The sequence below is a fragment of the Lethenteron reissneri genome, chromosome 16 (assembly GCF_015708825.2).
Source record: "Lethenteron reissneri isolate LAM-NWPU_2019-01 chromosome 16, ASM1570882v1, whole genome shotgun sequence".
Lineage (NCBI taxonomy): Eukaryota > Metazoa > Chordata > Hyperoartia > Petromyzontiformes > Petromyzontidae > Lethenteron > Lethenteron reissneri.
Window position 1 is genome coordinate 8,326,033 of NC_083794.1, and position 27,972 is coordinate 8,354,004.

Below are 27,972 nucleotides of genomic sequence, written 5' to 3' on the forward strand. Positions count from 1 at the left end.
CACACACACACAGACCTGGACACACACACAGACCTGGACACACACACACAGACCTGGACACACACACACAGACCTGGACACACACACACAGACCTGGACACACACACACACAGACCTGGACACACACACACAGACCTGGACACACACACACAGACCTGGACACACACACACAGACCTGGACACACACACACAGACCTGGACACACACGCACAGACCTGGACACACACGCACAGACCTGGACACACACACACACAGACCTGGACACACACACACACAGACCTGGACATACACACACACAGACCTGGACATACACACACACAGACCTGGACACACACAGAGACTTGGACACACACACACACACAGACCTGGACACACACACACAGACCTGGACACACACACACACAGACCTGGACACACACACACATACACAGACCTGGTCACACGCACACACAGACCTGGACACACACACACAGAGACTTGGACACACACACACAGACCTAGACACACACACAGACCTGGTCACACACAGACTTGGACACACACACACACAGACCTGGACACACACACAAAGACCTGGTCACACACACACACAGACCTGGACACACACACACACAGACTTGGACACACACACACCTGGTCACACGCACATAGAGACCTGGTCACACACAGACTTGGACACACACACACACAGACCTGGTCACACACAGACTTGGACACACACACACGCCACAAGCAACGAACGCGTGTTAGGGGCCAGCCATTTAGTCCGTACGCATGGAGGGGGGAGGGGTGGTTAACCCAAATGCGTAGCTTGCGTATGGGGGGTCTACTGACAATGTGCGCATAGGAAACGGGGGGGGGAGGGGGGGTGAAGCCCCAATAATAATTTGTCTACACTGGCCTTCAATAGTCCGGCGGTGGACTATCTGTTTGCTTAAACACGTTAATATTATTTATTGTTTCTGCGTGGATTAAATATCGGCCGTTCTATAGGATTAGGGGGGGGTCAGGCGTACGAACGCGTACAGGGAGGGGGGGGGGGTCAATTTTTAGAGATTTTTGCGTACCGACTCAATGCATGGCCCCTTACGTAGCTTGCGAGTTCCCATCGTGCAAATGCCCGGACAATAATTTTACGGCATTGTATAATCTTTTGTTGTTGTTGTTGGGGTGAAGCACTGGTGCAGTGGCTAGGGCGCTGTGCTATTTGTATACGATGATGACGCTGGCTTGCCCACCTACTGTGAAACTGCAGTTGTTGTTCTGCATCTACATCAGCCATACGACAGAAGGACCCAGGAAGAACTGTTTTCCAGATGGGTCCTGCAAAGTTTTTGCAGTAGCGGGCGATGGTGGACACATTGTGCAATCCCAAATGAGGAATATGCGGGGTTTTGTTTTCTTCCGGAGAGGGATGTTTCGCTGCAAGTTACACTGTCGGTTATATAGCCATGAACCCAGTAACTTGCATTATACAGTATCCAGCTCACAGCTCGCATCCAGAACATCGTCATTGGTGACAAGTGAATTGGTCCTGCAGCCCTATTCTACAAACTCGCACAGACTTACATGAAGAATGGTAAACCGAAAACCCCAAGACCGAATGCTGAAGCCATTCATCCAACAGAATAGCAAGTCTATAAATCGTCATTAATTTTTTTTTTACATAATGGTAAATCTTGGGCTGTTAAGCGGATTCAACACGTATTAGCACGTGGTAGGAAAACAGGGTACACACAGAGAAAAGCCTCTTCGAGCAACCTACTTGCTGCACTGCCTCCATCCCACACCAACTGCTTCCTACAGGTTGGAATTCCGCATCCACCATCTCGCCGTCACCTGTCAATATCTTCCCACTGCAGCGATGAGACAATTGGTGTGCGTGTTTTGCCATTTCAAGTGGAGTGCATTCCTTAGCACAGACTGAAACAGCTCAAACGTAGAGCTAAGACTCTGGGGGTGTTCCTGACACTTTCTTAATGAGGCATTTTGGTCAATCTGATTTAGTCAAATGTGCTAAAGTTTTAAGACTGCAGTGTAATTTGTATTAGTGTAGATTTGAAGCTTTCGTGACTGCAAGGATTCATATTCTTAGGGTTTTTCGGAAAAATCACGTAGGTAAAACATCAAAATTAATAAAAGTAAAATAAAATAAAAATCACGACGTTTGAGGCAACACAAGCGTCCGTCTTCAGGTGGAACCGTCACAGCCACGACAGCTGTCGTGGCTGTGACGGTTCCACCTGAAGACGGACGCTTGTGTTGCCTCCGAAACGTCGTGATTTTTATATTATTTTATTTAACTTTTATTAATTTTAATGTTTTACCTACGTGACTTTACCGAAAAAACCTAAGAATATGAATTTGTATTAGTGTTATGTAATTGCCAATTTCGCCTTTAGTGTAACATCAGTATAACATCTGCAAATGGTTGTAAAGTTAATCAGCATAATATTCTGATCATGCAAGTCTCTTGGATAACTTCAGTTCATTAAACATATAAAATCATATTTTAGAGCGAATATGCAAGGGGAAAGCTGCCATCGGGGGGTACCCCCCTTGACTAGACTCCAGGAGGGCAATGATGCAATTAAGTTTGGATCAGATGCAAGGTGCTGAGTTGCAGAGGCTTTTAAGCAAATCAACCTTTAGAAAAACAAGAAGTCAAACGTTCACGCTGAGTTTGTTTTTATTATTTTTTTGTATGCTCATTTAAAAGGATATAAACAATTACCAAAAAAAAATCACTTAACTACTGAACATGATCACACACCTATGCGAGCCAGGCTAAACATAGTAACACGAACAAAGACAATTGTGAATATTACACATTTCAAAAGGTGACATTTCCATAAGAGAAACCATTTATCCCACCAAAAAAAGCACTCAATCCAGAAAAAGAAAAGCATCGCTTTATAGAGATGAGTAAACGGCAGAATTCATTTAATATTTCAAATGCATGGCAGTAGTAAACAACAAAGATCAATGCAAAACTTTTTTTTTAATGAAATTTTCTTTAACCCGTTTCATGCCTGAAACAGCCAAATACCATCCATTGGAAGCTCTGTTGCTTCAGAGTGAACCTAAGCCGACATGGAGAGCTCCGCTCCCTCTAACCTACGCACCCCCCACCCCTTCACGGACATCAGTCAGTGGGAGCCTGCATGTACTGTGACCTGGGGCAAGGGGCACCGTCGGTGATTGGTTAGTTCCAGGAGGCCGCAGCGGTGACGGGTTTGGGTGATTTTAGAGGGTTATTAATCGGGGTGGGCGCTTGTCGGGAACACAGTGGTTAAACGCAGTGTTGCACTGATCGAAGCTACAAAAGCTGGTGTCTGAACACACGTTTACACCCGTTAATCGTCCCACTGCTGAGTTGTTTGAAAAATGCGTCGGAAGACGCGACCATTCTGCACGCGTGATGTCGGAATATCATTCAAAATCCGTTGTGTCAATGTACCGTGAAGCTAAACGCCACAGTGTGAGTATTCGTGGAGGCTGGAGTGGATAAGCCATGCAAGTTGTTTTTGCTTCACAAAGCACGCCACCTCCCCCCACCAACTTCCCCTAAATGAAATGGAACATTCTCACACAAACACTGCTCAGCCACATGCCATTGAAACGGGACGTGAACCCACTTTGCATTTCAGGAGGGGTGGAGAGACTGAGGAGGGGTAAGCAAAGAGATGGGATGGCTTCATGTTGGACGAGCACGTTTCCAAAATTGGGCAATCGGCGCCCCAAATTGCAACAACTAACGTGGGCACAAAAGCCATTTAAATCCTCCAACTGAACATGGCAGTGAATTCAAGTGGAGCGCGTCGCGCCGTTAGCGCCATGCGAAAAACCCGCACGGGCAAGCAAGTCGCAAACCGCATCCAGCCTCAGAACAGTCTCACAAACATCCACCCGCCTCCCCACGAGTGCTGGACGATACAGGTGATCACATTACAGATTGCGTAGAACCACATATAACAGTGACCATTTCGAGAATGTATCATCTTGTCTGGGGGCAACCCCTCTGATTGGGCAACATAGTATTGCCAATAATTATCAATTTTTTGAGAATTATCCTGCGACTCCAGAGTTAACAGTCAATAGCAAATGGTGTTGCGATAATATTGATGGGAGTTTCCAGGCTTGGGATGGTGGCGTCACGATACAAGCGAAGCCGTTACACAGACCACTGCTGCACTGAAAAACAGCGCTGCTGCCAATCAGAGGCGCCAACTCCATTTTACTTGTTATATTTCTAGAGTACCTTTTGTTCAAGGCGTTGAACATAGTATAAAAAAACGAGATAAGCAAGAATGATTTAGACGGAAAGAGCTGAAGAACGGGTGACCGCGAGAGAGGGTTTTGTGGGGTTACAGAAGGGATGGGAAGAAGTGGAGGGGCGGGAAGAGAAAGAGAATGGGCGATGGAGGAGTGAGGTTGAAGAGGAGAACGGAACGAGTTTAAGGAGGGAGACTGAAACCTGCAAAGGAAAGAGTACAGCCGGATACAACGACACAGAAACGCAGGTGGTCGCACGCTAAGCGTGAAGTCCCTGCAGCGGTTGATACCGGACAGCGAAAAAACCCAACAACCTCCAACCAGGAGCGGCCGAAATGTGTTGTTGTCCCTACGGCTACCTCTCCAGATTAGGTCACCCCCCCCTCCCAGTCCATGAACCTCTTCCAGTGTCACCCAAAACCAGGCCCGACCCCTCAGGGAAAAAATAAATGGACAAAAGTGTCTGTGAACAATGTACATATAGTTTCTCTCCAGTGGTCAGAGAAGAGGATTTTTTTTTGTCATTGGCTACTCATTCAACCCGAGTCACCACTCAGTTAATCCTGTACAACATTAACCCACTCCTGTGCTAACTGGTTGCAGCACAGTGATAACTATGAACATTAGCCATCCATTAACACACCCATTACCACCACCCCCTTAACTCTAAAACCAGCTGTGATCAGATGCAGCAGTGAATTTCACTTGTGTTCAATACAACTGCCAACCCAGCCCCCTTCCACCTCATTAGTTTCTAGGCGAGACTTAACCCCGAAGCGTGCAGGCTATGAAGCTCCACACTCCACCAGCAAGATGCAATCTGCCGGGCACTCCGAAAACAGCACATACTTCGATTGATTAAATACTTACATACATTAATTCAACCATACTCTTTGGTTCTCTCGGTAAAGTCACGTAGGTAGAAAACAATAGAACACGATGTTCCGATCGCAACACAAGCAACCGTCATCAGGTGAGACCAACACCGCAGGGGAAATGCTGACGCTACAACAAGAGGTTATACAAGGTAGGTTGTTGCAGCAGCAGCAGCTCTTTCTCCTTCGTCAGCATTTCCCCTGCTGTGTTGGTCTCACCCGATGACGGTTGCTTGTGTTGCGATCGGAACGTCGCGATCTATTGTTTTCTACCTACGTGACTTTACCGAAAAAAACAAAGAGTATGGATTCCTGCAGTTACGAAAGCTTCAAATCAAGATAAATTCAACTTTATGAATGTAGATGCATCCAAGTGACTATACATGTTTCCCAGATCGTCAATTTAAAATGAAACACTCCCTTCTCTGAGCCCTTCCCAACCTGCTTATTGACAGTTACACTTTGATATTAATTAATTTGAAGATATTTGCATGAACTCGTTAAACCATTTATCGATTAACTCTATCGAACTTCGATTCACTCATTAAATCACTCCATGGAGGAATGCAACTTAAAGTCATGCATCAGCCGAGTAAACGTGCAACGGTGGAGCAACGTTGGTATCTGGTTGTAACCACTGAACCAACGTTGGCCCAACGTTCCAGGTTTACTGGGAAGAAAGGTGTCAAATTAAAAAGGAGAGCCGACAACACGTCAGTAACGGTGGCCATCTGCTTGAAGAAAACATTTTGCGTCTTTGGTAGAAATCGGAAGACAGAGCGGTGGCGGCATGAAACTAAATCTTGCACTGTGATCAAACCAGCAGCAACGCGGAGTTGTTAGGCAATGACCAGGGAGACGGCTGTTGTCACGATGCGTAACTTGACGCACATATCCATCCAACCCCCACGACGGGTGTGGCAAATAATGCATGTTTGTGTTTTATATTGTTGAGACAAAAACAACGTTCATGGATTACGAAGCAAGTAGCACTGCCCGCGCATTTATGCCGGATATAACTTCACCGCTTCTTTGCCCACGCACACGTCGGGTAAGGATCCCGTGTACAGCGCGACGACGTCATCGCATCGTCCTACAGCCCTGCAGGATCAACGTCACCGCGGTGAAGCCAAAAGGTGTTGTGTAATGGGACGATGACGTCATGCGAAATACGTTTAAATGTAAGCCAATGGGGAACCCAACATCCAGACAACTACCAATAAAACGAGTCGCTCTTCCGGAAGATTTTGGCTCCCAATTGGTTCGTATTGGATGTGAAATATTTTTTTATTTCGGGAGCAAAATGTGAATTGTGAAAGGCGACAATTTTGAAGAATTATCCTCGCCAGGAGACACATTTAAGTTTTTTTCATACAACGTACTGTGTGGGAGATAGAGCATGACAGACGGACATTTGTGAATTACGTATATAGTTGGAGATACTGACGTCTAGGGCACCGCGTGAAGAACTTTGAATAATTTCATATCCAAATTACAGACAGAAGCCCGACATGATCCCTGAAACTATTTGTAAGTGACAACTAATCCCTTCTCGGGCATCATTTAACTGATGTGCAGTCAAATACGTGGGCCTCTATATGCCTCTATGAAACTGTCAAGAGCGGGCATCAAACTACTTAAAATTCAAAGTAAAATTTATTTCAACGGAATTTTTTGTTGCAATCACCGATGGATGGCCAAAGTGGGACTGACTAAGAATGTGGTTGAATTGCAGGGGGAGAAACCTCGGACGAAACTCAGCGGTGGCCGAGTGTCTCGACAAGGGGGAAGGGATTCGCAACCCTCTGAATGCACGACCACTAAGAGATAACTTCCGACTCTCAGAGTGGTCATTGTGCGACGCACGGAGCGGTCATTGTGCGAGAACAACCCTACGCGGGGTGTTTACGGAGACGAGGTCTAATTAATTGCATGACTCACAATAAAAGCACTACATTAAAAACACTTTCAGCAAAATCCCTCCTGCTCCCTTTGTTAAAACATTATATATAATATATAAACAGGCTACCTTTCTTTGTTTTAATCATACACAATCATGCAAAAGCCGAGTTAAAGGTTACGTGTATGCCTTAACATAATACAACATTGTCAAAAAGCATTATTGATAAAACGCTAATCAATTACAGTACGTATATATATCTTTTTTGAATTTTTTTGAGAATGTACAATTAGAATAGAATGTTTCCGTTACAAATAATGAACGGAGGTAAAAAAAACAAAATGTACCAAGCATAGCCAAGTTGCTTCATCGGTGGAACAAAGGACAGCTCCCAGTCCGACACCAAGGCATCGGCAGATAAAATCCTCAACCAATCCCCCTTCCTGCACTTCTGAGCACAATACACAGTGACTTGAAAGCACCAAATGGCAACAGAAAAAGTCAGCATAAATCCCACCAGAAGTTCGATGTCCATGTAGGGCAGAAAATGAAAACTAATGACCACGCTACATATGCTACCAACTAAAACACTTAAAAAATACTTTCGAAATTTGTATACTTTTTAAAAAATTCAACACAAAGCTGTGCTCAAACAATAAACCTACAATGTTCGAAATAAGTCAGCCGTGACTTGGCAACACCCAGGATTCGTACGGCTAACACAGCGGCGATGCACACACGTGCTCGCCACACTGTGTACGGTGCTCAACGCTTCCACAAGTGTCTGGGCCTTGGCAATCAGATGCCCCACCGAAAAAACCCGATCCCGTTCAAAACGGTCTGGCGCGCTTGCAGGAGGCGACGGAACATTTAGGATGAATAAAAGGCACTGTTGATGCAGAATAACTGTCTTGCCAGTTTGGTAACTAATAATATTTAACATAAAAAAATGATACGCTCGTTTGTGTTTTAATTTACCGCAACGCGATTGAACTAAGTCTGAGCAAGGCCAACACAGATCACACACACAGACACTTCCACGCAGTCGGGGGGAGGAAGAGAAGTTTCGCGATCGTCTGTGCACATGCTGCGGTGTATTTAATTTAACCCTACGCAACTGGGAAGCAAAAGCCAATCGACTCGGAAAACAATTGAGGGAAAGCAGCAAACGCGGGGGGTGGGGGGGTGGGTGCGGGGGGGTGCGGTTTAATTTGTGGTTGTGAATTAATGGGGAGCCGCCGGCCGCCTCCAACGACAGCGGTCGGTGACGCGAGTGTAAACGGGAATGACGCACAGCACCACTCGGATTGAAGGCAACTCGACGCGATCGCTTTTGGGGTTTCCCCCCCCCCCCACCCTCAGTTTTCAGAAGCCACGGGATCGCACGGCCCTTCTCTGTCCGTCGCAGCCTCTCACCGCAACAAAAAAAAGCTTTGAAATGTGACCGTAGTGCAAGTGTTGGGATGAACAAACCGCATCATCATGCTTGCATTTTTGTTTCATGAGCCCTTTCTAACGAGTATTTTCATTTTCCCCTCAGAGCCAAACAGTAATTAGAAAAAGTTTAAGCAGCTGATGCCATTTAAAACTACAGCTGAAATTCAAGCACACCAACCCCACATGAAAATCAACTTTTTTTTTCCTAGACAAAGCATCACCGTTCGACGGTCTACTTACAATAGCTGTCCAAAATTGGTACATTAATTCACAGGTGTCTAATATCTTTGGGGCTGACCTGCAAAAATACCGTAAAACCTGGAAAAATAACACTAACACTTTGCAAAACCACATTTTGTTTTAGTTATTTTGGCAACAGCAACTAGAGCTAAAGGGGCTTTATTTAACCAGCACGCTCTGCAGGAGAATTAATGCAAGTGCTGCACTTATCTCCTCCATAAGGGAGAGATTAAAAAGCAGCCCACTCCGACTACGGAGGCATATAAACAATAGACCACCTCAATTCACGTGTCTCCCGCTTGTTCAGGAGGTCAAGACACCAACCCACCTCACCCCAGAGGCCCTAGACTGGCTCAAGAACTATGAAATAAACTTGCTGCTCCCCTAAAATGTCTGCTACTCTGCAGAAAGCCGCATGACAAAAGAAGAATGCAAGCGCTTAGCGTCAAACAACATTCACTCCATTGCGGGGGGCCTCGCTCCCTCCATATCGGGACAATGAGAACACTGGACACGTGCGTTTAAAAGACTGGACACACCGTGGCAGACATTGGTGGATGGGGGTGCAAGCAGCATACGAATTCCATGACGCGCGTTGTACCAATTGGTGCCCGCGCAAGCTCCTGCCAGCGCCGTGCCATCGATAATACTTTCCACGGAGTTCGTGGTTGCAGGAACGTGCGCTGGCTCCTGATGTGTTTTTGTTGTTAAGAACTCCCCCACAACTGCCCCCCCCCGCTTCAGCCGCCACTCACAAGCAAGACAGTGACGCTGGAGATGAGGTGTGGTGAGAATGGCTGTGGATTGATCAATCAGAGTGCCCTTTTCCTGGCCACCTCATTGCAGACTTTAGCTACATCATGAAAATGACGATGAAGCAAATTTGCTGCGAAAATTGCTAAACTACTTCTGAAGGCGTAATAAAATGAAAAGCAACTCCTATGGGCTACCATTATCTCAACTGATGCATTGGGGGTATATACGTATATATAACTTACTTAAAATTGATCCTTCTCAGAAGTAAAACAATGTGTTCAGTCTTAATTTCAGCATTGCTGTGTTGCATAAAACTGTACTAAACTAGTAACCAGGGCAACCAGGGTAAGCGTAAACTGTTAAATTCTCCCAAGTCTTGAAATTGCGCGTTAAAACATTACTCTCACTTGCTAAGATTTGTTATGGGGCTTGCCCCCAAAATTACAGCTTCCTAAACTATACGACACAGAAGCCAATGTTTCGACAGAGAACATGCAGCCAATCGCAAGAGAGTCTTCACAGCCACATGCTGTTAAATGCAGTTGTGTCATTACATGTAGTATCAAATACTTATTACGGCCCTTGTGATTGGCTGTGGTATGCCTCCAAGAAACCGTATTCACACACGATTGGCTAAAGCCTCTATCCATCAAGCAGCTACGTCGTCTGTCGAACATTGCATTCTAAAGCTGCCCAAGCGGCACATGTGACTTTTGGTTTAGTGAACGTGCCATGTCATTTTAATAAAACGGCAAAGCTTGTCACAATCAAGTAAAACCCTTCCAGGTTGGAATCTAATAAGCAAAGCATTTCATCTTTACCTATTTTGTGTGAAGACACTTGCATTCGCTGGGTAATCAATAGTTTCCATGATAAAAATTTGACCGTTTGCTTTTCCCGAACTTCTTGTGACCGGTTCTCGTGAGAACGAGTGGACATCACGCGACTGTCATTTTGGATCAATGGAGCAGGCGTCGCTTCGGTTCATTTTTAACTAAACATGTCTTTTTTTTCTCCCTACGATGAAAAGCTTTGTGTGAAGCGGTGGTTGAGTGGAGGCTTAAACGGCCGTTTCGACGCTCACTTTCGCTGCGGGACCTTTGTTGGCACCGCCATGCTGCTGCTGCTCGCCGCTCCATCATGCTGCTGCTGCAGTTGCTGCTGAGCTTTGACCTGTGACGCATGACCTGTTGCCCCCTTCCCAGCATCCCTCTGATCGTGCCGGCTGCCCGAACGGCCACCGTGATGAGAGGAGGAGGAAGAGGTTGAGGGGTAGCGCCTGCGCCGGCCGCCTTCCTGACCGTGGTCGCCCATCGGAGGCTACACAAGTGCACAAAACACAGAGACAAAGACCCCACTCATGGGCTTAAACAGACTGTTGGGGGGCAAGGGCTGTTAAGGGGCCGCTATTGTAGTTGGTGACGAATACGAGGTCAGTGGTGTGGCCAGAGCCATGGCCGGTCGCCTTTTGTCTCCCCCCAGTGCTGATATGAACGCGTTGGACCAGGTACTCAATTCAAATCGAGTGAACAAAGGGGAGGATCGGGACCGGTTAATTTATCACAAGCCACTGATGTTCGCACAGATGTGCATACATATATACTTGGTAACATGCAAACACACGCGCACGTAGTGGAAACAATTAGTCAAGTCCTATAAGAAACTGGCACGAGCAGCTGTACCGATACGAAAACATGAAACTCTCCTCCTGTGCCCCAGCTTACACTATTCAATTTGGAGAGCTTCACAAAATGAAAATGTGCCATTGAATACATTTTGGAAAGGGCTGAGCCCATAAAAAGAGAAAGTCGACCCTTAACAAGAATATTTTTTTGTATTTATGTTGAACTTCTTTCACACCGCACGTAGCGAACCGTGCAAATCGGAGGTGCGGGGGAATGACAACAAACTAAACACAAAAAGCAGTTCTAAAGAAATTAGTTTTCAATGTAGATGACATAAAAGTGCGTAGCCTCCAGTAGCTTCCGAATATCGGAAGAAAGAGCGTACCAGGATGGCCGCAGAAGCGCATCTGAAAATGCGCGATGCGGTGACCATCTTTAAACACAAGGGTGAGGGGGCCCGCGCACGCACACACGCGTGAGCGACGAGACTCACGTCCACGCGGAAGTCTTCGAGCCGCTTGAATTTGCTGAGGTGCTCCTGCAACTTGGGGTCAAGGTCGGCGTTCTTCTGGTGCGAGTACTTGAGGAAGGCCCAGAACTTCTCCAGCCCGTACAGCTCACCTGGCCAGCGGGCACGCGCATAAGAGTTTAACATTCGGCATACATTTATAATTCACTAAAGACTTACCGATATTATTCAAAACGCTCAAAACGTGGGAAACAGTTAAGGAAATGGAGTAATAACATTAACATGAATGTATTTACCCAGGAAAGCCTCAATCAATTTCAAGACTATTTAACAACATTGAGAGATGTTTGGCCAATTCCATCCTAGATTTGAAGCTTTCGTGACTGCAAAGATTCATATTCTTAGGTTTTTTCGGTTAAGTCACGTAAGTAAAACATCAAAATAAAAAATCTCCGTCATCAGGTGGGACCGTCACAGCCGAATTAGCTGCATCAAGTGAAGCAATGATTCAAGATGTAATCCCTTATAACTTGCTTATAAGGGATTACATCTTGCTTATAAGGGATTACATCTTGAATCATTGCTTCACTTGATGCAGCTAATTCGGCTGTGACGGTCCCACCTGATGACGGAGATTTTTTATTTTGATGTTTTACTTACGTGACTTAACCGAAAAAACCTAAGAATATAACAATTCCATCCTATTGAGAGTTTTCCATATCGGAGAAGCAGGCAGATTAAGGCCCCCCACTATTACACACTAACAAAGACCCCCCCCCCCCCACCATATAGCCTTCAACAAACTTTTGGGGCAAGTGCTGTTAAGCGAGCATCGATGAAGGCCGGCACAGGCACAACGGGGTGGGTGACCAAAATCAAGCCTGTCCGCCTTTTGTCTCCACCGTGGTGATGTTTTTAAACATCTCACCAGGTACTCATTTAAGGCTGAGTCGACCTTGGGGAGTTCTAGCGCCGGTTTAGAAAATCGTCAATGGTGCTGGCTACGAGCGGGAATCGAACTCGGGTCGTCGAGTTCGTAGCGCAGCGTGCTAACCGCTGCATTCCCACTCCCCTACTGTTACACACACACACACACAAGCATATGCACGGGAAGGGAGCGAGCGCAGCGCACCGGCTTCGTAGTCGCGGATGGTCTCCTCCTGGAAGTCCTTGAAGATGTCGAGTCTGTACCTCTTCTCCAGCCCGTAGCTGTAGAACCTGAAGAGGCACTCCAGCCCATAGCTAGGGAGCCAGGGATAGAGCAGGTGGCAGTCAGAGGGGTTAGTGGTGGGTGGCTAGAAGTAGGGGGGGCCTGTTCTGATACGATCACAGTAATAAAACGATTCATACCCCCAAGGAAACTCATAAATTGTCACAATTCGGGGGAGGCATTTTAAAATGTCCGATTCTTTCAACATCATGGTGAATGGCAGCGTTTATTACAGTCCACAACTGCTAAACACACATCAATTATGCTATTATGGCTCCAACAACCCCCAGGTATTATGGGATGTAATAACAAGCGTCGTTCAAGTATGACAAAGCAACTTGTGCAGGGTGATCGATTTATAAGATACCTTACACTGAATCTAATGAGCCTCTAAGATTATACCCGCACCTCAAATTAGTACGGCTGGCTACGTACGGTGCAAAATAAGTTCATCACACATACCTACAACACGGGAATCTATCAGGTGAAAGCTTTGAATTCAAATGTAGTTCATAATTTTGCAATCTTTTTAATGGGGTATCAATCTATCTATTGTTCACGCTGCATGATAAGAAGTTTGCAATCAATGGCCCTTTTTAGTACAAAGAAGTGTAGTCAGCACACGAGGGGGTAATAACTAAAAACTTTGAACACAAAGTTGCGAGATAAAAAAAGCATTTACATTTATCAAGGTGTGCGATCACGTGACGGACGTACCGGTAGCCCTCGGCGCCGTCCTCCAGAGCGAGCCGCTTGAACTCGTCGTACATGCGGCGGTTGAAGTGGTCGCGCAGGAAGAACGACCAGAAGCGGAAGAGCGTGTTCATCTCCTGCGACTGGCCCACGCCCAGACGCTTCCGCTCTGTACAGACGATGGGTATGATCAGAGTGACATCATGAGCACAGACTTCTCATTGCATCCCCACCACCACCACCACCATCATCATTGGTGATGCCAGGAATTGCCATGTGTGACCATCACCACCCATTGCCACCATTACAGTGCTAGGAATAATCATAAGTGAGCACAAACAACAACCATCATCACCATCGCCACTAAATGGAGCCCCAATATCAAGATAAGCCACAATGATTAGGAAAGGTTCTCTCTGAAGGGCAGTCCCAACTGTTGTGTTTGTGCACGTGTGTGTGTGTGCATGAGGGGAGTAGTGATGCAGTCGTCAGTGCACTGGGTTCGATTCCCAGCCATAAATATCATCAGCGACAAGTGGTATCCGAACTGGTTTTTGGCCTCCACTCGGTCAACGCATGGAGAAATGGGTATCTTATGTGATGTGTAAACATCAACACAGGAGGTAGGCAACGGGTAGCTGGGCGTGATGCTGAACACACCAAGGTGGCGCCTGGCCCTTGCCCCAACTACACGTTGGAAGGGACACCCCGATAATTGTTCTGTCATTGCGAGTTACGTCGGGGCCGGCTCACCGCTCAGACACTTGCGGTGGTACTTGTGGTAGACCTGCTGTGTGAAGCCGTTCTCCTTCAGCATCTGGTGCGACGGGTGCTGGAACTTGGGCAGCGACTGTGGCGTGCAGCCGTAGCTCCCGGCCACCGACGGCGTCTCCGACTGGAAGCTGGCGCTCGAGCTGTCAACGAGGGGCAAGCGGTCTCTGTTATAAGGGACCTGCGGATGGCGTGCGGTGACGCGCTCGCAGCTCTTTTCGCAGAGGTTCGCGGTCCAAGCCTGGATGCATTAACCATAAATACGCCTGCTTCACGGTGGACACTATAATTCTCCTCCATGTCATTCTAAAAAAAAAAGTGTTACATGTGTGCGCCAGTGTCACGGTCTAAGGTGACATACTAATTACTTAACCGGGTAAGACTGCAGCAACGTCGCACCCTATTGGCTGACGGCGAAGCACAGCACTTTCGCAATAGCCTTGTGCTGTAAGAATGGCGTGAATACAATGTGCTTAAGAGTGCTGTTATTAGCTGCTGCTGTGACTGTCTCATGATGACGATGGCCGGATTGGCTGGGGGGTGCGGGGGCCTGGTGGGCTCACCTGACGGAGGAGGTACGCGGCCGGTGCTCGCGCGAGTCCAGGACCCAGCCCACGTGGCTCTCCAGCGGGGGGTTGCTGCTGTGTCGCGTCTTCTGCTTGCGGGGTGTCTGGGATTGGACACAAGAGCCGCATGCTATGAGTTGACTGTCGATGCAAGGCCGGGTTAAATCGTTGAGCGACGTTAAGTCAAGTACCTCTGTCACGGAGATACATGCGCTCAAACCGAGGGGGAAGTGGTACCGCAGTGGTTAACACACGGCGAGATTGATTCCCGGTTACGGCTAGCAAAGGTGGCGAGTGGCATCTGAAATGGTTTCGGGCCACCCGCCTTCACCAACCCCAATGATCAAAGCGGCATTAGGAGCCCTTCATCCACCAAAGGATGACAAAGACCTCCAAGTTACACATACCTAAGCCCCGTGCGTCAAGAGGCTATCAGGCACAAGCATTACTGAAACGTCACCAATGGGAAAATGACAAATTAAAGTTAAGATCAGATGTGCCACTTTGGCAGTGGTGCCATAACTTCACCACATTTAGCTAGAACTAAAACCATAATATTTAAGTTACATTCAAAACTCTTGGCGGGCAGCAGGAGACACAGTCTAGGTGCGTGTGTGTCTGTTAAGAGAATAGCAGCTGCTAATTTCCTGAGCTGATTCATGTTCCAAGGCAGCCGATTTGACATTATTCTCAGTTTTCCAAACCCAGGGAAAACACATGGTTTCTTGCCATCTTAAGAGCAGACCACAGAACCCAAGAGCAGCACCACACGCTGCACTCTTGAGTAGAAAGTCAACACATTGCTTTATGAGGGTTTGTCAAGTCCTTACCTACAGAGAGCGACGTACCCGAGGTTTACGCACGGTTGAATGCGGAGGGCAATGCGCCCCAATAAACAATCAAATCGTTGCTGGCTAGCGAATTTGAGAGACAGCTTTTATTGCATGCAAGCGTTTATACGAGCTGCGGCAGTGGCCGCGGCATAAATCCTGACACTGCAGCTGCCAGAAAGATTTACTGATGGGTCCTGGAGATTACCTCCCGCCGTCCAGAAGCTGTAAATACGCCACATGTGACTGCTGATGCTCAAAACGGGAGTGACTTTGAATTTCTAGACCACGTTTAAAATACCTGTTATTTTCCATATATACTTCATCATCATCCTTGATCAATTCACTGATGGATAAAGATACCTCAATTCACCAAAAAATCTATCACAGTCCTGCCATGTAACATTTTAATGTCCTGCATTCCACAAATGATTCAGTTTTCTTTCCCTGGATGAATGTTATGCAGCAGCATTTATTTAATCAAGAAAACTCCGTAGAGGTTTCAACCATCTGGGGGCTCATCATCAGTCAGACCGAGTTAACCGGAGTTTTTACATGGCCAGAAATAAAGCTCATCTCCCTGTACTTACGTAGGTGTACATACACATACACACTTGTTTACACATTTATGTATGTAGAACTTTTCTCACACGTACATAGCCAACCATACTAATTGGAGGTATGGGGAAGGATAACAAATAAAACACAAAAGCAGTTCTAAATAAATGTTTTCAAAATAGATCTAAAAGTGCATTTCTCCAGTGGCTTCCTAATATCAGAAGGCAGAGCGTTCCAGACGGCCATATAAGTGCAAAAGGAACTCTGGGTTCTTAATTGGCTCGCATCTCTCTATGGTCAGGTTTGTCCACGTATGTCTTGAAGTGCGTATCATTTTTGGCGCACACCTGGTTGTCAATGCCGCGGCCCTCCTTGATGACCGGGTAGAAGCGCGGGGTGCGCGTTGGGTCGCGCAGGCGTGGCGTGCGCGGCGTGCGGGGTGTGCGCGGCGTGCGCGGGCACAGCGCCGCCTCGGGTACGGCCGCCGGGAGCGAGCGCGCAAGGCATGACGCCGGAGGATCCGGCGAGCCGAACAGCCGGTTCGCCAACTCGTCTGTCCCGCCAACAGCCACTGTCGAATTCACAAACAGCAAGAGTTTGAAGGCAGAGCCTGGGATGGCTGGGGTAGCTCAGGGGTCAGAGCAACAAGACGACACCGCCGAGGATCCTGGGTTCGAAGCCGTGGCATTTATCCAGTGGTGGAGAGGGAATGGAAGCTGATTGCGAGAGGGCATGGTGAGCCAATGACGCACTTGGTCACAACAACAAAATTAGAACTCAAATGTGATAGAAGTCTGACAATCCTACAACTACAGACGGCCGCATTAGAATTTGGTCCCTCTCGCCACCATCGACCCTTCAAGAATTGCAAGTTTTGAGGGAGCTTGGGTAGCTCAAAGGTCAGAGCACTTGGCGGATACTGTTAAGATCCAGAGTTTGAATCCAAGCAGCGAGCCATGATAAAAGCCGATTCTCAAGTGTGGCGAGGTCAGGCAACGATCTTAGTCTTGTGACAAAATACGTATTCCATCAAATTAGTTTTTTCACTTCATTAGGCTAATTCCAAAATTAATCTTGGTGGATATGACAAGCGAACATGCTTTGCAGGGCATATAGAAGGTGTGCCCCCTAGTGTCAGGAGATGGGTTCTTTCAGAATGAGTTGCATAACACAGGGTGGTGCAGTTTTGGCTGATAGCACTCGGAATGGAATGTATTCTAATGACACCCATCGCTCAAATGTGATGTGGAAAAAAACAATAGTGAGGCTCGTCTAGCGTGAAGCTCTATGCACGGTGGTCTAATGGCACAATAATTGCAAGCGGTCACCTCGTTTATGTTGAACTTCTTTCGCACCGTACGTAGCCAACCGTGCTAATCGGAGGTGCGGGACCGCCCGGCAGATGCAGAGGTGAGCATTCAATTTCCGAAAGCTCGCTCACCTGGGCAGGCGATTTCAGACGTAGGCTCGGGCGTCAGGTCGATGGCGACCCCCGGAGAGAGGCTGTCGAACTGCTCTTTTGTGATGACGGTCAGCTTCCTGAAGTTTTCTACTTCCTGCTGTTGGGGGCAAGGGGTGATGTTAGGGTGTGGGGAAGTAGCGATAGCGTTACAGATTGGTCAGATTATCTTATTTTTTTACTGTAAAAAGGATAGTGTGGAGCCAGTATGTCACGGCTCAGGGGGTGCCAGGGTATTTCCCACTGCAGAAGCAGAGGCTGTATACTGCTGACGTCACACGCGGTTGAACGAGAAGCGTGTAGAGGACACGCATAATAAACACATCTTTAGCCCTGACGAAGCCCTTCATGGGTCCTGAGGCAGATTCAGATATCTTGCGAAGCCAGCATCTTATGGTTTCTTTTCATCTTGGCACAGGATAAGCCAGTGGAAAACCAGTGAGGGCCCCCCACATTGGGTTGTTTCAGATGTGCCAGTGAAAAAGGGATATTTAAACCAATTGCTTCTCAACTGAGATGCCGTGGTACTAAATCCCCTTATAAAGGCAAAGTCCGATCCTAGTTCAAACTGAACGGATTATGTCAAAAGAAGTTTCAAGCCTTAATTGACAAAAAAACTTTGCTTTTGCTGAATGAACAAAGGGAGAGCAAGCGAACCTTGATGACGCTGTAGTCAGTCTCGTCCTGCCAGAGGTCCTGCTCGTAGTAGTACAAGCCGTCGTTGATGACCTTCACGAGCTCGGAGGAGAACTTGGCGCGCGACCTGTGGTTGCCCGTGCGGTCCCCGCCCGGGTGACGCCGCATGTAGGGCGGCGTCTGCGTGACGATGAGGAGCTTGTTGACGTCGCTGTCGTCCATCTCGTACTCCGAGTCGCTGCTGTCGTCCGAGCCGCCCGCACCGAATGGCGTGAAGCGGTGCTGCCGGCCGGCCACCTCCGCCGCCTCCATCTCCTCGTCGAACATGAAGTCCAGCTCCTCCTTTTCCTCCGCTGGAGCCGCCGCCACCGCCGGCACCGCAGCTGCTGCCGCCGCCGCCTTCGGGGTTTCCTCCTATGGGAACGCACGAGGCCCATTTCCTTTAACTTGTTGCCGAGTGCTCCGAGTTTGTGGGATGCTTGGGTGGCTCGGGAGGACAAAACCGCGTGAGGCTGAAGGGAACCTGGCGCCGTTGACATTTGTAGGTTTTTCCCTCCACATTTAATGCACATTAGAGACATCATCATATTTTTGCATTAGTGAAATGATCCTTATGGCGGTACCCCAGGGTACCAAATAATACTAAATGGCTGAGGCAATTAAATACTTTATTTCTGGGACACAATTTTTTCCAGGGGTGGACTTATCTCCGCGACTGGGGTACCAATAAATCCGAAATCAGTGCCACCCTCCGCGATGTCGAAACGCAGCGAGGACGTTTGCTCCGAAACCCTGAACGCACGTACGCACCACAGTGGTGCATCGTGTACAGCTCGTCGAAGCGAGTCGATTGCCGCATCGCCGACCACCAACAGACTAAAAATGACTGCATCACGGACATTATGCGAGAGCCGGGGTACAATGGTACCACGGGGCACCGCCATAGGAGTCAAATGTTAACTCCCTTGCATGGAATGCAGGCGATCATGGGTTCGATCCCGACTCTTGACGCCTGTTGTAAATATGGAATTTGCATTTTCTCCCCATTGTCGTGTGGATTTTTCTCCGGGTCCTCCACTTTTCCCCTCCACATTTAGAAAGCTGCGTTTAGAGTTTAGAGGCTGCTATACATTTCTACGTCATAAGCCACTTTCTTGAGCTATCATTTGTGGCCAGGTCGCTTCTGAAAAAAAGCTATATAGCTCAGTGGGCCTTACCTGGTAATAAAAAAATAATGTAGTTTAGAGGTTTGAATCAGAGTTTCGTCTATTCGGTAATTGAACAGTTGCCAAGTAATGTAAGTTTATAGTCTCAGCCTGGCCATCAATCCCTTTACACTTCAGAGACTCAAATGGCAGAAGCAGATGGAAAACGCAACACAGAACATCGATGCGTTCGATTACCAGCTCCATTTCGTAAGAATGACGATACGCTCTGCTGCTCTCTCACAGATCGACAATGGGAATGTTTCATGAAAAAAACATTACGGCTGTTCCGGTGGGGAACAAAGAAGCGCCATTACGAGCATGAAGAAACCCCGCTGTAGGGCAACAACGCAGTGCTTATAAATAGCAGTACGGCAAGTAGGTTGCCAAGCTACATGCAACAGAGTTTCAGCATTTTCCCTTGACAAGTGTGGGATTTTCTGCTGGCAATTCCAGACTCCTCCGACGACACAGAACACTAATCAACACGATTGCAGATTTGACGTTACGCAGCAGGTGAAGCAGAAATGGATGACGTCAACATGGCGGTGTGGGTTCATGAATGTGTCGACATTACCTTGGTCGGCCTGGAGGCGGGCGGAGCGCGATGTCGCTTCTTCACTTCCACCCACTGCTCCGAATCGAGCTCGGGCATGCTGGCCGAGAGGGCGCGCGTCAAAGGCCGCGCCTCGCTCCCCTCCTCCTCGTCGTCGTTCGTGGTGGCGCCGGGTCCGGCGTCCCGGGCCGTGGCCGCCGCCGTCACCGCTGATGACACCGCAGCAGACGCCTTGGCGCAGTCCGATGCCAGGGAGCGGCTCGCTAAGCCAGCTAAATGCACGGCAAGGGGGGGGGGGGAACGATCACTTACCGGAGGAATCGGCATTACGCTGGAGGCGATCCTCAACGGTTACTTCCTAGACTCTCTCATTTGTACAGAAAGAGATGGTAACACATAGCTTTACGAAGAGACCACACACACACACGTGCACGCAGTAGAGAGATAATTTTTGACACAGGGCTCAGCTCACCAGAGGGGGGGCTGACGCTGCTGCTCACGGCACCCGGCACGAACTCGGGGCAGTCGAGGAGCCTCGTGAAGTCGGTGCTGATGGGGGCAGAGGGGGTAACGGAGCCCGTGGGCGAAGAGAGCAGGGCCATCCCCGGGATGGGCCAGCGCAAGGGGTCGTCACGACGTCGCACCTTCATGTTCACCACCTCTACCTCCGTGCTGTCGTGCAGCGCCTGGCAGAGAGAGAGGCGCGGGGCTTAAATACACAATACGCTGCTGGACTGGAGTTTCCCAGTTAATGTTTTGAAGATTTCTGATAAGACTGGAGTAGACGGGTCCTTTGTAGCCACGGCTCATGGCAAGAGGAATACTGGATGTTGTGTGCTGAATGCGAAAATATTTTCCAAGTCGTCGAGCTGAAACTAAGCCCCGAATTTACAGTGAACATTTCCCTCAATTTGTACTGCGTTAAGTGACACGTGAGCAAAACGTTCTAATTCAGTGCGCTTTCATCCAGCCATCCAAAGGTCCCAGATGTCAACGTTCAACATCAAAGGTCAAGAGTCTCCCTTCCCACCATGCTCCAATGAACTTCTTGACCCAAGAATAACTCATGACCTTAAATCTGGAAGCCGTGCTTCTTTACAGAGCTAAAGAAACTCGCACCTACATGACATTGCACTGAAATAAAAAGAACTAATTACACTAAATGGAGGGTATCCATATTTATAGAGCTCCCTCACTCAGATACCCTCTTAACCACCTCCTATACCCACCTACTGGTCGACCCGCCTGCCCACCCATTAACACACCCACCTACCCACGCGTCTACTCACTTGCCTGCCCATATGCCCACGCACACAATTGTTCATTCACTTATTCATACGCACCTACCTACATGCCTGCCGATCCAATAACTTTCTTTGTTCACACGCTTAACAGTTCACGGACCCTTAAAACCGTCATCTCTCCTCACTCGTCGTTCCCACCTGGTTGGGGCAGTGAGCCCAGTTTAACCCCTTCACACTAGGCCCTGTGGACGTTGAACTCGGGCTGCTGTTTACGGCATTTCTGTTCCCCTCTTCGTTCGGTGACCGGCGCTTTGTATCAGGCTCACGTTGAGCTGTAATAAGAAGGTAAAAAATAACAATTCACGCACCCAGCCACTGACTGGCCCATCCACCGCCCGCCAGCCTGCCCGTACCTCCATGATGAGGTGCTCATCGGTGGTGAGCGTCTGCACGCGGTGAAAGCCGGCGATGAGCGACACCGGCAGGAAGCCCTCCTGGTCCATCTTGCGGCGCAGGAAAAAGTCCCTCTCCAGGTTCTCCACGCTGAAGTAGTACTCTCTGGTGATGGAAACGGTCGAAGGTGGTGTGATGAATGGTCAGTGCAGGCATCAAGCCGGTTGTGGAAGAGCGAGCGGTGTTGGGCAAAAACGTCTCGTCTGAGCCTTGGCTGAGTGTGACACCAGCCCCTGGCATTGTGTGGTCGGGGCTGTACTACAAGAAAATTACTGTTCAGTTATTTGTGATGAACATCGATAAATAGGCATCTTTGTAAAAGAAACAGCACCATGCATTAAAAAGACGGAACGACATTTGAGCCGTTTTGATACAATTTCTTCTCTAAATAGATTGAAAAAAGGCAGAACATATATTTTGAAAGCTCCAAATTATTAACCACTCTGGTTCATTATCAGCATGCCATTGACGACATACTTATGATCAATCAGATTCTGGACAAGACTAATGCATTTCAAATATGATTGTACCTAGTCTTTGTAGTCCATTAAACTAATCTGGTTAACATAACACGTCTCGATTGTGTGCACCAGCGCCAATGCAACAACCCCTTAATTTCTCTTGAATTTCTGGTCATCACTCATGACCACAAGCAACCACTGTTTTCAACTCCGGTGTGAATGCAATTAGCACAACCTGGCACTTAATCCCCAGTTACTTATAGTGCTGTATGTTTAATTTCTTTCGCACTGTACGTAGCCAACCATGTTAATTGGAGGTGCGATGTGTGTTGGCAACGGCACTGAATTAAAGCGATTGTGCAACCTACTGAAGCTATCACACGGAGCTGTGAAAAAAAAAACTCCGTTCTCAATCGATGGGTGGCAAAGACCACAGGTGTCAAAAGGGCTTTTCTCTGCGACACAATTCCCCCGTTTAGTTGCATCAGTTCTTTCACTTGGCTGTGAAGACAGCTGTGGCGAGTCGCATGCTCTGCAGAAGCGACGAACAATTGACACGGCACCAGTCGCAGCAGCGCGTCAAGGAGTCTCACACCAACGTACGAGGTCAGCAGCAGAGTCAGCAGGGGTCAGCGCGTGAGTGGGAGCGCAGCCCAACAAAGGCACGGGAGCAGCGTGCAGCCCAAATGTAGCGCCTACGTGTGACTCGGGTTTAACACCGCGCATGCAACAAAGCAGCACCCAAAGGGACAAATCATCAAGGGAAATAATCATAATAAAAGAGTAATTTACCGAAGAAAGCCTCAAATGTGTCACGTGACTCAGTAGGAACCCCTCAAGTTGATTGGTAAATGGCATTGAGTAATTTTCACTTGGGGATAAGCTGGCGAGCAACCATACGACTGCACGAACCCACATGGCTATACCGCCATCTCCTGGCCACCTAACAGCCGAGCAGGTTTGTGAGCTTCAAGAATATATATAAAAAAAAAGGCGTGTAGCTATTAAAAACCTACTTTCTGTACCTCCTGCTGCAGGCACCACTTGGATGCCCTACAGCTGAAAGGTGCGTCACATACAGTGGCTCCATCTCTCTGCGATCCACCAACTCCGCCGACCTCCAAGCCAACCCGGTCTTGGCAGCGCACGTGTCGTCACAGCGGCCGGGACTTACATCTGCCGCTTGACGTACTCCTTGAGCAGCGTCTCCTCCACGGTGTAGATCTGCGGCCCGTGGCCGTCGTCGTAGTAGTAGACGAGGTGGGGGCTGTAGTCGAGCAGCGCTGAGCCAGATCCGTCGGGGCCACTGCCGCCCGCCCGCTCCCCGAGGCCGAATCGGAAATCGAGGCCGCCTGGAGCCGGGGGAGAGAAAAAAACGGGGGGGAAACGGGAGTGAGAATCGCAGAGCGAGTGACACACGAAACGGACTCAAAGAGAGCACATGGCAAAGGACGGGGGAGTGACAACATGGAGCGATGCATTGGAGTGGCGCTTATCTCTATGGACATTATATGCAGCGACGCATTGATTAAATTAACTCTTACGCTAATGATACACACCACGTACGGAATAACGTGCGCGTACAAATCTTAGTTGAAATTTAATGCAAATTGAAGGATGTTACTGAACTGAATGAACGACGCAGAACGTGACCGCTAATGCGACGCAACCATGGTCAACAAGTATTAATTAAAGTTAGCTGTAAGCGAATGCGACAAATGTGACAGAGCAAAAGAGAACAAATGAAACAAACAAGGAGTGCAGAATAGAATTGTGACCATGGTGGGAAGGGGTATGGATCAATGTTGAGCAATCACCTCGGGGGCCGCCCCTTCCTCCGCGTCCCCGACCGCGCCCCCGGCCCCGACCCCTGCCTCGGAAGCCGCCTCCGCGGGTGCCTCCGCCCTCGCTGCGCACGCTCGCCGTGTCGTCCAGGTCATCGCGACGATCCTCGCGCCTCCAGCCTAGAGACAGGTGCGCGGGTGTCACAAACCCAGCGTGTCGACACAGCCCGCACCGCCGTGCCACGTAACCCCACGTCACTGTGACAACACACCGTGCTGACAACACACCCCACTTCGTCCCATACTACTCTCTCCCCTAACGTCACTTTCCCAACCCACTCTGCTACCTATCCCACTCCACTTTTTCCTACACAGCTGTTTCACATCACTGGGACCCACGCTACAATCACTCATCTCGCTGACCCATATTGCTCTGATGCACGATGCGATGACACAGCTTTACGCAGAACCACGTCTGTTTGACCCACACTCCACTATTCCCACATCGTCCGCAGGGCTGTTTTACAGGTATCCCTCCTCACAGCTCCATTTCTAGCCACCCGGGTTAGATCCCCGCTCGTGATAATGGGCGTCACCCAAGCATGCACATTCAGCTCTAAATTACCATCCCGTAACCTGCCTGAAAATAACATGTAACAATGGCATGCAGTGCTTTGTCAATCTGCTGCCGGGTGAAGGCCTTACCTCTGACGCCGTCGGCCCTGCGGCCGCCGGGCGGCTGCGACGACCTCAGGCTGCTGCGAGAGCTGGGCCTCTCGGGGCCGCCTCCGTCGCTCCCTCCTCCATCCAGCGCCAGCGGTACCCACTTCTGCTTGCTCACTGTGGGGGTGTGAGGGAGGAGCGCCAAAAAAATTAAGAAAAGACCACACCACTCTCAAAATAATGAAAGACGTATGGGCGTCATTCTGCGTTTTACTCAAGGACCAAACGGTGAATACACAAGTATGCGAAACGCTCACAAAAAGCTTCTAATTTAATTTCCATTTACAAAATATTTCTTTGTTTAATGAAATGGTGTAACCTGACCTGGAAAGTGAGTAAAAGTATTTAATGAAGGGACCAGTGGGGGTTGCAGTTACTTGCCAAAGAAACCGATTGATGGACAGCTCAATATCAATATTTTTCACATCAGGACTATAATACTGTTATTTTTTTTAAAGACTGATTATTTCACCACCATTGTTATCAAGTTACCGATGGATTTAAAAGTTGTTTTGTTCAGCCGTCCCTTCTTAACGATCCAAATGGATTACAGGGAGAAGACGCTGCGTGCCCAGGAGCCTCCCTACGCATACGTAGCCACGGCAGCGAGACGGTAGAGACACGTCAGTTTTTATAAACCACCTTGACAAGAGATGACCCTAGATGATCACTCTCCCTGAAATTAACAGCTGTTAGTCAGCCCTGCTGGAAAAAAACTAATTCAACCCGTTAATGTTCTACGAGCTCAGCTGTCGCGTTTCCCGTGCCGATCGATGAGCGGAGCACGCAAGCGGCTGTTTTATTTGTTCCGCGCTGGCAGCTCTGGCGGGTGATGTGCGCCGTGCAATTATTGGCACGATGCAGGGCACACGTCTGACCCAGGGATGAGAGCAGGAGGCAATCTCAAGTGTTTGTCCCACTGCAATGGCGATGCGTCAAATCACAATCCTAAGGTTTGATAATTAAGTAATGTGTGGGAAAATGTGAATTCACTGATTATAATCAGATAATTATCTGATCACCTCTTATTTGCGTCAATGCACATACCCAACCCCCTCCGAGACGCTTTTTTTTTCCCAGTTCATTAGGGGTTTGCCGACTTGTGACTTTTGGATTTAAATTCTGCGATGTCCTTAAAATGTAATAATGACCAAGGGCAATACATTACGTAACCGCTATTCCATTCTCAAGTGGCTCTTGGCCCAAGCCATTGCAGCGGAATGGTGGAAAACTCTTTGTATACTTTAAGTTAACTGGATGGTTGCAATGAAAGTGGAATAAGATATCCACGCTTCTTCTCAAACACGTGAGAAATTATACAAGAGATGCAAATGAATTACTTAAACCCTAAACAGCTCACAAATGATCTACGTACACAATTTGTCTAAGCTGGTTTATGTTTGAATGTAAATCTTTCAACTAAATGTAACGATAAAAGTTTGCCACGTAACATTTGTTGAATGAAAATTATTTAAATGCAAACTGTGATGACTGCTCTTACTTCTAGATTTGAAGCTTTCCTGACTGCAAGGATTCATATTCTTAGGTTTTTTCGGTAAAGTCGCGTAGGTAAAAAAATAAAATTAATAAAAGTAAAATAAAAATACATTTATTTATTTAAATTTTTACCTACGTGACTTCACCAAAAAAACCTAAGAATAAGACTGCTCTTACACCCAACTACGTTTCCACCAATACATCTCCGAGTTGCAACGTTTAAGATGTTGTCCACCGATACCGAATTACCTCATTGGAAACCTCTCTCATTGTTGGGACCGCATTCAGGATGACTTGTTAATGACTGGCGAACTATCCCGATGGTCAACCCCTTAACGGAGTGACCCTGCTGCTGCCGTCCTGGTGCTCGATCCTCGAGTGGGATCTACGCGATCGCGCATCAGTGCCCACCTCTCTTCTTGGGCTGTGGGGAGCTGGGGTCCGTGCCGTTCTCCAGCGGGCTTGCGCGCCCACTGCGGTTCTCCTTGCTCTCGCTGTCCTTCTCGTCGTCCACGTCCTCGTCTGTGGCGTCCTTCCTCCTCCTCGTCACCGCCTCTTCCTCCTCCTCCTCTTCCACCTCGTTCTCACCCTCCTTCTCACGGTCCTTCTCGCGTCGGACGGCGGTTTTTCTCGAGTTGGGCGAGTGGGTCGAGGTCTGCAACGTGGAGGAGAAGCGTGGCCAACCAGGTTAACGCGAAGTTCTGCAATGTGTCGCTCGCTTGGATCATACGGTCCACTGGTAAAGAGTCCGGTGGCTAGGACATGTAGGGAGACGAAAACCACGTTGGAAAAGAAAGATGATGGACGTGGAAGCACCAGGGTGGAGACGAAGAGGCAGGCCTAGAAGTAAGTGCTTCGTAGTGGTGAACCAGGATTTGAAAGATTGTGGAGATGTGGAGAGGATGACCCAGAACGGGAATGAGTGGAGAAACGAGGAGGAATGCAGATTCCACGCAATTGGGAGTTAATGCCACACTTACTAAGCATGTTGAAACATGTTCAACAAACTAATACCATTTCCTTTAGACTTTAGTTCAAGAGCATAGCACGTTGGTTACATCAGGGACATTGAAGTAGTGAGGAGACAAATAAACTGGGATAGGTTGGGGATGAGTTATTTGCAAGTGTTGGCATGGATAGACCCGTGGGTTACAGACTCTTGGTTGTAAAGGGAGGCACGTGGCTGATTTATGGGATCATGAAGGGAGGAAGAGCCTATTGCAGGTGGGAAGGAAAGCCTTCAATTTTTGTTTCTTTATAGAGCTTGTGTTTAGTGATACGTTCAAGGTGATGCCGATACAAGGCAAAACGCTTGCAATCTTAAATATGATATGAAGGATCGTTTTAGTGTTTTGCTTATAAACTTACCTCTCGATTCGCAATCTCTCCCGGTGTCGGCCAATTTGTAATGTCGCTAAAATCGCTCGCCTGCAAAAAAAAAACTTGACGTGACACATCGCAAATTTCCACAGTAAACAACCGTGTGCTTTACAAGCCAAAACACGTCAAGTAACCTTGACAATAGTTTCCCACGATATTTCCCCAAACGTAATAAAAAGTATCTACAGGAGCCTGCGAATTCAACAAATGACCGCACGCGAGTCTCGGAGTCTCACCTTGTTTAACTTCTTTGGCTGCGGCTTTGCAACCTTAATGACTTTGGCTCGGGGAACGTTACCTGCAGCGCGCACAGAAACACACATGGCACACAGCTGGACTCAGAGCCGTGCTCCACGCCGCTCGAACGCC

The 27,972-nt window shown here is 48.1% G+C and overlaps 1 protein-coding gene across 2 annotated transcripts in view; it reads right to left on the minus strand.

Annotated features, from left to right (window-relative positions):
* Positions 1–2,671: 2,671 nt before the first annotated feature.
* LARP1B (La ribonucleoprotein 1B) overlaps positions 2,672–27,972 on the minus strand; it is a 38,339-nt gene continuing 13,038 nt past the window's right edge. For both annotated transcript variants that reach the window (XM_061552315.1, XM_061552316.1), the window contains exons 2-19: positions 27,840–27,901; positions 27,592–27,651; positions 26,635–26,878; positions 24,709–24,843; positions 24,037–24,183; positions 23,394–23,571; positions 21,719–21,863; positions 20,534–20,747; positions 20,083–20,333; positions 18,322–18,714; positions 17,647–17,764; positions 16,553–16,776; positions 14,815–14,921; positions 14,234–14,394; positions 13,505–13,649; positions 12,710–12,819; positions 11,602–11,729; positions 2,672–10,803 (exon numbers count right to left, since the gene is read on the minus strand). In XM_061552315.1, coding sequence (XP_061408299.1) covers positions 10,564–10,803; positions 11,602–11,729; positions 12,710–12,819; positions 13,505–13,649; positions 14,234–14,394; positions 14,815–14,921; positions 16,553–16,776; positions 17,647–17,764; positions 18,322–18,714; positions 20,083–20,333; positions 20,534–20,747; positions 21,719–21,863; positions 23,394–23,571; positions 24,037–24,183; positions 24,709–24,843; positions 26,635–26,878; positions 27,592–27,651; positions 27,840–27,901 — 3,062 coding nt within the window. In that variant the 3' untranslated portion in view covers positions 2,672–10,563. The remainder of the gene's footprint in view (positions 10,804–11,601; positions 11,730–12,709; positions 12,820–13,504; positions 13,650–14,233; positions 14,395–14,814; positions 14,922–16,552; positions 16,777–17,646; positions 17,765–18,321; positions 18,715–20,082; positions 20,334–20,533; positions 20,748–21,718; positions 21,864–23,393; positions 23,572–24,036; positions 24,184–24,708; positions 24,844–26,634; positions 26,879–27,591; positions 27,652–27,839; positions 27,902–27,972) is intronic.